A 10,411-nucleotide genomic window follows, 5' to 3' on the forward strand; every position below is an offset into this window, starting at 1 on the left:
CTTTCTTTCGCAATTGCAAAAGTGAAGTGGTCGATTTGTGCATAAATTGTGCCACATAGTTGGCACCAAAAGATGTCTGATCTTGTTAGGGTCAAATGTTGCGTACCACCGGAAAGACTCTTATATGTACTAGTTTAGAAATTGAATCACCGTCTGAAATATAAAGTCTTGGACCACAAGGGATTGAGGTTGAGTTTGCCTTACAATGCAACATATCAATTCTGCATAATAATTGATGAGTAAACTTCTTTTCTACTAGTAAAAGAGAGTTGGATTGTTGATTCCTTTAAACTTTTATACCCATAAATAGATGAAAGGACCAAGATCCTTCGTAGAAACGTCTTTTTTTTTTGGAAATTTTTGCTAGTTTATATGTCATTTTGTTGTAGATATGAATGTCGTATATCTCAATCTTATTTCGTGAAGAATTGTGGTTTGTCGGAGATGTTAAAAGTTGAGTAGTGTGAATCAATGAATTGGGTATCCGATATTGGATGGGTCATCCATTTAAATATTGTTGGAAAAAGTCATTGGTTGCATTTAAATTGGGTCTACTATGTATCCACATCTTACCTCCTTTAACAAAAAAAAAAATGTATCCACATCTTACCATCAATTTTTCCACCTATAAAAGCAAAATAGAGGAACATGTTCCACTATATTGTTCCCAAGTATGGGAGGCCATATGAATGGTGGACCTTCATGAAAATGGGTGACAAGAAAATGATTAAAAAAAAAACGACTAAAAATATACACCTAGCTAGACGTAAACGAAACTCAACCTTCCATCAAGTAGAGTGTTAAAGTCTGTCTAGAGAAAAAAAAAAAAAAAACTTGATCCCTAGTAAGTTTTGACTTTTAGCCTTTTCTATCATGGTTTAAAAATAAAATATTGTGAAGTAACACTAATCCACCAACATGATGTCAACAAGGCAATTCTAGGGCGATTCATCCGTTTCTCTGCAATCTTAACTCAAATTTCTACTCCAAGGGAGTGATATTTCATTAAAGAAAACAAGCAATATCTACAATCTGAAGAAGAAACACAATAATCACAAGGCAGGAGTTTGGTCTGTCGTCTGAAGTTCGAAGACAAATATAGACACAACCCTACACTAAATTTTTGTCTAAATTCCACTGAGCAAGCTCTTCAATGTTAGATAACAAACAACAACTCTATGCATCAAGTAACTTAATTCCAGTGACTTGCAATTGAAAGAGCCTTTTAATACACCACATAGGAGAAACGAAGTGAGGCAAAAAATTTACTTATTTCTATATACTAGGTCCCATCTTCACTAATTGGCCTATATGGTCATTAATCCTCTAAGTTGGTTTATGTGGTGGCACACTTAACTCTTACTTCACCTCTTTAAAAAAAAAAACTCTATATAAACTGTAATAGAGATGATGAACAACAAGAATGAAGAGAACCCTTTTGAATTAACCATGTAAACACTTGAAAACTGAAAGAGCTTTTCCTCTCCTTTTTTCAAAAGACTCCCCCAACTTGATTCTCTTTCTCTCTTTGAGATACAAAAGGCTAAGCAACGAAATAACCAGATTTACATCAAGACTGGGGGGTGTGGTCAAGGTAAAGAAGATGGAACATAACAATGTCTCAAAAAAAGTAAAAAAGAAAAAACTGATAACCGAAAAGAACTCCGGATAAAAGCCCCTTAATAAACCTAAAACCTGTTAGGGACTATACCAACCTGTCTGTCTCACCTATAAGAAAAAAAAAATCGAAAAGAACCTCCAAGGATGGAAGAAGAAATGTCAGACTACCCAAAATATTCAAGCTCCATTTCTGAGGAAAAAAAAAACTATTGCCCTCTCAGACCTTTCTCAACAATTTACCGCCTTGTGAAAGAATACTCATCCCTTGCTGCTTCGTCATAATCTTTGGACAAGAGCTGATTGTGTTCGGAGCGGTGAATATATACTTTAGACTATGTCAGCTATCCAACCTTCGTAAAGACGAGAGCTAACCTAGAAACCATTTGCAATCCCATTACCATTTGCAATCCCATCACCATTTGCAATCCCGTTACCATTAGCAGATACTGTCTTCTCAGTCGAAAGGACTGGCTTAGCCACCCCCTTTGGAGTATCATCAGATGATGCTGAAACCGACCCATTCTCTACGGGTTGCTTCCTCTCTTCTTCAACTGTTGATTCCTTGGTCAAAGTCGCAGAATCATCAAATGATTTCTGCAGACTTACTTTTCCATCGACCGCATCTGTCTTTCTCTCATAAGCAACAGCATCCGCAGTCATGGGCTTTGAGTCCCAAACCTATGTTTCAAAAAGCATCATTAAAAAGCATATGGGATTAAATCAGCCCGAGAATTTGATCAGTGTGACAACATAATATTAACTTTATACAGGTATGTACCGGATGACAGAACTTGTAAAAACCCACCTCCAGTGGAAGTACCAGGGTGATATAAGCAGATTGCGGAACTAACCTGTTTCTGCAACTGTTGTTTGGCCCGTTTCTCTTGCATTGTCTTTTGGCGAGTCTCATAAAATGCAAAATCATCTAGGATACAAGTTTTGCTAGAATAATCCTTAAAAATTTTGATCATCTCAAGTCCTCGCTCAAATTTGACCTGGAAAAGGAAAAGGAAAAGAATAAGTTAGAAGCAGAAAAAACAACGGTCATCCCAGAATCTTAGTTGTAAGAAGTGCTAACCTCTTGGGTGTCCCTGCTGTTTGTAACAGGCTTGTTCTCGTTGTTCTCTAAAGTTATGTGCTTCAGTAAACTGTTGGGAATGTCCTTTACTATGTGCCACTTCACAGGGAAGCAACCATTCCACTTGTCTTGCTGCCAGTATTCCACACTATTTTTAAAATCAACAGGACCAACCATCTCAGCAAGACCAACGAATTGACCACTTGTGTTCACCTGAGACAATGTACAAGGACTTGTCAATAACAATTTAACAAGAAAATGAAATAGATAGAGAAGTACAAAATAACAAGCTTAATACTCACAGAGAAGAAGAGAAATACAGGGCAGCTACAAGTCTTCTCTTGAGAATCCTTGTATCCAGCATCCAGTTTCTTGTTGCCATTAGGGGTGCTGGCCCATACACTGTATTTGATACTCTTGTGGACATCGTCTTCACTGTATGATTTGATAATGAAGAATTTTGCCTCTGAATACTTTTCAGGAAAATCTGGTCTGTTGTAGTCTTCCCTGTTTGGTGTTCCAACTGAATTTTCTTTTTCTTCAGTTGCATCATTTGGAAGTACTTGTCCTTTGACTGCTAATACTGGGGTGGATCCCTTCAGGTTTTTAATGCTTCTAGCCCTAGGTCCTCTGTTCAGTTCATTCAACCCATCCATGTTCTCATTGCCATAGCCAAGGTAACCATTGCCGCGACCCCTTGGTCTGTACTTGCTATCGACGCCACCATACCACCCACGACCGTTTGTCCTAGAGTCGTAACCATTAGAACCAAAACCTGGTCCATTTCTGACATTGTTTCCACATTGCCCGTAGAATCTGTTGTTAGGGTACATATTATTCATAAATCCAGGTGTTGGGCCCATGCCAGAGGTTGGTCTTGGAGTGTGCAAACCCTGTCAATCAGATGAAAAATAGCACTGTTATGTTCCATTTTGCAAGTCCATTCAATTGATCAAATTGTTGTCACTTGAAACTTGAAAAAAATGTTAATAAGTCAGGATTAATTGCAAAACTCTAGAGTTCAAATAAAACAGTAATATGTGAAAGTTAATCGCAACAATCCTAATATTAAGCTTACCATAGGGTTGGGAAGAGGTCGGAGATTTTGATTCCTCCCTGACTGTATTCCATTGATAGGTGGAACTGTTGATGTCAGAGAGTTACTTGTGACAGGTCTTGGATGCCCATCGGGAAAAACTTGACCTTCTGACCATGGGCCACTAGATCGAGCATTATAACCAAATCCTGGATCCTGGAAACCAGAAAGGCTCCCAGGCAAAACACCCCCCCTTCCATACGATGCATTTGCTTTTAGGGAAGAATCAGGCACTGATTTTGATGGTGCAGACCCATTAATTCCAACGGCACTACCTTTGGTAATCCCGTTAGTATTCCCTTTTACTGCTTCCCCTGAAGTAGGAACCTTGTCTGACGGAACAGGGGTAGGGACCTCCACTGGAGGAGTAACTTGGTTAGAAGCATAGGGTCCACTTGGAGGTGGGGTAGGTTGTTGGTAATATGAAGATGGGTACTGATAATGTTGTGGACCATAAAGCTGTCCGTCGGGTCCCATAGCAGGAACAGGTGACCCAGCTGGGTTATAAACACCGTAAGGCGAATATCCATATCCAGGGTGGTAAACCATGGCCCCTGTTTCCCCATAAATTCCCTGCATACATAAATTTAACATAAGATCTTATAACGAGTCCACACCTCGTATAAACAGTGAGCCAGGAACACAAACAATCATAAACCAATAAACCAAAACTAGAAGTAACTTAGTCTGAAACGTACATGAGGCATCTCAACTCCATCTTGAGGTAAATAATCCCATCCCGTCACAGTGCCATCGTAAGCTGAAACAAGTAAATAAATACAACATCAACGGGACAAATTAGAATAATTGGAAGCCCACTTGCATATAACAACTATATTGGACCAGTCATATGCAAACAACTAAATGTCCTATACTAAAGCGTGCTAATCTACTCAGTCTCCTACATAAAAACCATAACTTGTGGGGTTGACCTTTTAATACCACACTATAATAAAATAATTGTACACCTCTTGATGAATAAATAATTGGCTCTGCTTACCCACCATTAGCGCAGGCGGAGATCTGATAAATTGTTCTGGAACATTTATCATAAATTGGTTTTAGCCCAAAATATAGCAAATTAACAACCACTTCAAAAAATTACCTCCATAATAGTAAGGGTATCCATTAGGATAATAGCAAGCGTTCGGATCCATATAAGAGCCATCGTATGGCTGAAAATGACCATTTGTCTCGCCAGCATTGACAGCAACATATGGAGTAGTAGTCTGAAAAAAAAAAGAGGTCCATGATTAACAATTTAATATGCATAAACCCAAAATTCTTAGAAGCTAGGGTTTCTAAACCAGTATTAATGTAATCTAAATCAGTATTAATTTAAACACACCCAACTTTACCTTCTTGGTGGCTTCTGGAATGACTTCACTAGTCTTCTTCTTCTGAGACTCTAAAGACATTTTCTGTACTAAATCTGCAGTTTCTATAGCATATGGTGAAGGAAATACAACCTTAAGAAAATCATCAATTAATGCAATTGGTCATAAAACTGAAAGATCCTAATGAAATACCCAAATACAAATACATGAAACAGAAGATAAACAAGATCATCAGATTTGGATCATTTCAAATCAACCCTCTAAAAATCATTATCAACAAGCATACATGATCAAACCTAGATCTCTAATGGAGTACCCAAATCTCGCGCCAAAACATCTTACAAAGATCTAGATCAAGTAAAAGTCGACAAGAAATCCAAAACCCTGTATGCAATAAATCACAAAAATAACAAGTTTCACATATAAATATAACAAAAGCTCAAGATCTTGTAAATCAAGTGAAAGAAATAATTTAAATCAATACAACCCAATTAAACTCTTAACACTATAAATCTCATCACAGATGCTTTTTCATAAAACCCTAACAGTACAAGAAATCTTCTTGTTTCCTCCGATCTACCCATAAACCCTAACAAAACCCGCAAACGCAGTCACTACATCGAAGAAACAGTAAGCTCAACAAATCATAAGAACTAGATAAGCAACTTAAAGGATACGATCAACAGGTGGAACGACGGTCGCCATGATCACAGATCTTGAAAGAAGGTAGCTTCGACGAAATTGTTAGGGAGAGAGAGAATGAAACCCTAGAGGAATAGATGAAAGGGTTTAGGAAGAGATAGAGAAACCCTAGAAGAGAGAGAGAGAATAGCCGCCAAGGTTTTGGGTTTCAGGCAAAGAAAAAGGGTTTGTTCATTGAAAAGCGATGATTCAAATAGCACCACGGCTCTCCCCACACTCTCTTTCTTGAAATCGGATTTAATTTTCTTTCTTTTCTTATAAACCCTAATCGGACAATGACCATTATGCCCCAACATTATTTTTGATTGTGAACATTCCCTTAACGAAGAAGTAAGGGGTATTTATGGAATAATACAACTTTATAAACTCGCTTGAGTCGTTTCTGTGTCGATTTTGACCGGTTTGAACTAAAATGTCCTATGTTGACTACAAACTTGTGGCTCGTCAATAGCAAACCGATTTGAAGTAGAGAATCAAATTAGTCCACGTTGAGTTGTGTCTACTTCCAACATCTTGGGAATCTTTTAGTCAAAATATGTGACTTTTGATCAAGGTAATTTATTTAGGCCATGTTTAGTGCCCAATCACAATGTCATTAAGAAATGAGTTTTAGGCTTTTAGCTAATTGACCCAAAATTACATTCAAAATAACAAAAAAAAAAAGTGTGAATTAGGTAGTATATTTATAAAAATTAAAGGGAGATTTTGACACTGCCTCCCACTTTTGTATCGATATTACGACTACACTCTCGTCTTTTTAAAACTTTTGATTTACACCGCTGCGTGGACGGAAAATGTCAATTCCTGGTTAAATGTCAGTTATGTGAATCACACATGTGAATCATGACAAAAATACCTTTATGTATGATTTTGACATTGCCCCGACCTTTTATATCGATATTAGAACTACACCTTCGTTTTCTAAAACTTCTGATTTATAACCCACGCAGACGGAAAACGTTAACTTCTAGGTAAATGTCAGTCGCGGGTATCACACATGTCAATCAGGACAAAAATGTCCTTATTTACATTTTAATTTCCATATCAAGGCCTTCTTCTTTTTTCTTTATTATCTCCAATTATTCCTTTATTAATCAACTGACATTTAACTAGAAGATAACGTTTTCCGTCCACGTGGGGGTGTAAATCAAAAGTTAAAAAAACGGGGGTGTAATCCTGATATCGATAAAAAAAACTTGGGGTCAAAGCCAAAATCTCCCAAAACTAAATTGTGTAACTAATTTTTTATATTCATTTAAATTTTTTAAATATAATTAATTTTTTTTCAAATTTCGATATTTAGAAAGAAATTTTTAAGTATCAATATTAAAACCGTTCAGATCTAGTCGATTTCTCCGGCGAAGGGAGAACCCCTCGTCGGAATCTCTTATGGTTCTTTTATAGCTTCTCTCTTCCTCTTTCTCTCCTCTCTCTCTTATACAGTTAACCATTTGTGATGGTGGTGGTGGTGGTGGTGTTGGTGCAAATGGGTTAGACGGAACGATTTGGTGGTGTTTAGTGGTGGTGATGTGGTTTATGCGGTGGAGTTTAGTGATGGTGTTGGTTTGATGATGGGGTGATGTGGTGGTGGTGCGACTGGTTTTTGGACAAGACTTGTTGGTTTTTTAAGTAGGTGTGGTGGTGGTGGCGTGGATTCTAAAGGGTGTTGAGTGATGGTGGTAGCAGGGGTGGGAATCGGGCGGGTTCGGTCGGGCTCGGGCATAATAGAACCGGACTCGGACGGATCGGGCACCAAAATCTCGGGCCCGCTACTATTAGCCGGGCGGATCGGGCCGGACATATTCCCCTAACTGACTGCCCGAAGCCCGCCCGAGCCCGCCTGTCCGAGCGGGCTCCGTCAGTGACAAGCCGGACGGGCTCGGGCTATTTTATTAAAAAATCAATTATTAATTAACTAAACATTTCATTTTGTAATTATGTTTTTGATTAAAATGCATAATTACATAACATGTTTATGAAACCCTAGATTATGTTTGACTAAATGAACATTACTAAATAAAACTACAACAAAGTTACAATAATACTAAACAAGACACTCTCAAAATCACAAAAAAAAAAAAAAAAATTACAACATCTCCACTTGACCTAGATTATCCCGAGAGATTCACATCAAGAATATCCAAAAAATGAAACTGAAAATACATCAAAAAAGTTTATCCATTTATATATATGTTTTATGCAATTTCTTTAAGCTTCATGAAATCATACTAAAAAAAAATACATCATGAACATTTATGAAATCCTAGATTATCCATCTATTTATCCAGAGTTAAGAACATATCATCATAATATGAAACCCTAGATCTGATATAAAGAGATACTTAAATGACTAAATATGCTCTGTAAATCAAAATCTATACATGACTTTTATAGTACAGATCTGATAGAAAGAGAACACAGAGAGAGAAAAATATAAAAACATGTATATAAATAATGATTCAAAGAAAGCAATGGTACTCTTCTTCATCATCTTGCCTATACAATCTTTATTTGTCTCTTGAGAACTACTTTTTTTCTTCATCTAAAGACTGCTTCTTTGATCTTTGTTCTCCATCTATCCATCTCTCTCGATCTCCATCTATCCATCTCTATCGATCTCCATCTATCCATCTCTCACTCTCTCTCTCTCTCTCTCTCTCTCTCTCTCTCTCTCTCTCTCTCTCTCTCTCTTTGTGAAACTCAAACCTAGGGTAATAAAATCTGTTTTAAGTTGTGTTTATATACTCTAACCCTAAACCTGATGGGAGAAATAGAAGGTAAGGAAGCCTCATCCGTTGGATCATCAAGGCCTAAATCTCACGGGTTCTCGGGCGGTCTGAATTCGCGGGCTCTCGGGCGGGCTTAACGGGCCGGACCTCGGACAAACGGCTCTGCCCGTGTCCCGACCGCCAGAGCCCGCTTAAACGGGCCGGGTAAGCCCGACTCAGACTTTTCCGGTCTCCGGATCTCGGCGGATCGGACGGTTAGGGTCGGGTGACGGATTTCCGGACCGTTTTCCCAGCCCTAGGTGGTAGTGTGGTGGTGAAGAATGGGATTGTGACTAATGGTAGTGGTGGAGGGTTTTCATGGTGTATTGTGGTGATGGTGGGGGCATGTTACTGGTAAGAGAAGATGGCGGTTTTGTGATGACACAGAGTTGCCTCTTCGACGGGACGGTGGGTGTTTGCAGTGGCGGCGGTTTTTCTGTGGTGGCGGCGGTTATCCGGTGATGGCGGCGGTTTTCCGGCGATGAAGGCGGTTTTCCGGTGTTGAAAGCGGTCTTCCGGATGATAGCATCGGCGGTTTTTTCTTTTTTATTTGTCTCAGTACTGGAATTTTCTTTATTTTCTTTAGTCGGCCTTCAGGATCTTTTTAGTCAGATCTTTAGGGTCCTTTTGTCAATCCTTCAGGGGTTCTTTTCTCGGATCTTTAGGATCCTTTGTGTCTGTGTCTAGTCTAATTTCTTACCCTTCATGAGGCACTTGTGCATTTAAAGTTATGCAACTGTCGTGAAGTTTTCATAGGAGAGAAATAACAATTATTGTCCATGTAAATCGTGATTTTATCACTTATGAATGGATATGTTTCCAATGGTTCAAAAAAAAAACTATATTTACTTTCCAATGCTTTAATAAAAAAAACATAAAATATGATGTTTATTGTTTATATTTTTGGCAAAATGAGTTTGAAAATCTTATACTTGTTTGCATCTTCTGCAAATTTTGCAAATTAATTGCCAGATTTTGTAGACTGGATTACCATATCTTACTAATTAAGTTTGCATTATTTGCAAATTTCACACATTGGATTACAGATTGTGTAATTTGGGTTTGCAAATTAATTTTCAAATTTCGTAAACTAGATTTGCATATCTTACTAATTCAGATTGCATTTGCAAATCTCACAAATTGGGTTACAAACTTTGTAACTTGGGTTTGCAAATCAAGCAAAATCAGTTTGTAAATGAAACTAGTTTGTAATCTTGTAAACTCATATTGTAAACGTAAACTGGGTTTGCAAATCTCCCAAACCCAATTTGTTCCGAGTAAAGCCAGTAGGACCTATTCCAACTGAAAGACTACAAGCATATAAAGCCATATCAATCGATGAATTGGACTACATCTCCATGATCCTATCCGAAGAGGAAATAAAACAGGAGGCGATGAATATGGGATCGTCCAAAAGCCCTAGACTAGACGGGCTACCGAACCACTTTTATTACCCCAGCTTTGTCACCAGTATTAATAATACCACCATTGCATTAATACCATAGGTTAGGTATCTGAGTTTGTCTCATATCATCAACCGATTGCTCTATTCGGTTTACTAATTTATCACGAAAATCATAGCGAATCGCATTCGACCTTTTTTAGAAAATTTCAGAAGTTGGACTCAAAATGCCTTCGTACCTAGCCGTAAGATCCTAGATAATATTATAATCATGTAAGAATTACGTCATTCCGTCCATACATCCCAAGCCAAAAGGGGGGTTTCCTTTAAAGTAGGCATGGCCAAACCATACTACAGGTTAAGCTGGTCATTCCTCAAAATTATTATAACGACCATTGGTATTAATGG

The 10,411-nt window shown here is 38.0% G+C and overlaps 1 protein-coding gene across 1 annotated transcript; it reads right to left on the bottom strand.

The window, feature by feature from the left end:
- Window positions 1-1,424: 1,424 nt before the first annotated feature.
- Window positions 1,425-6,060, bottom strand: LOC147541873 (YTH domain-containing protein ECT4-like). Its single transcript, XM_086633599.1, has 9 exons — window positions 5,809-6,060; window positions 5,153-5,235; window positions 4,900-5,023; window positions 4,493-4,554; window positions 3,777-4,367; window positions 3,001-3,591; window positions 2,699-2,911; window positions 2,472-2,615; window positions 1,425-2,298 (listed from the first exon to the last, which is right to left on the bottom strand). The coding sequence occupies exons 1-9, from the start codon at window positions 5,834-5,836 to the stop codon at window positions 1,993-1,995; spliced, it is 2,142 nt and encodes a 713-aa protein (XP_086489725.1). The 5' UTR covers window positions 5,837-6,060; the 3' UTR covers window positions 1,425-1,992.
- Between the last annotated feature and the right edge of the window lie 4,351 nt (window positions 6,061-10,411).

The sequence above is a fragment of the Eschscholzia californica genome, unplaced genomic scaffold, assembly GCF_041429995.1.
Source record: "Eschscholzia californica isolate CP2 unplaced genomic scaffold, dmEscCali1.0.p SCAF_4, whole genome shotgun sequence".
Lineage (NCBI taxonomy): Eukaryota > Viridiplantae > Streptophyta > Magnoliopsida > Ranunculales > Papaveraceae > Eschscholzia > Eschscholzia californica.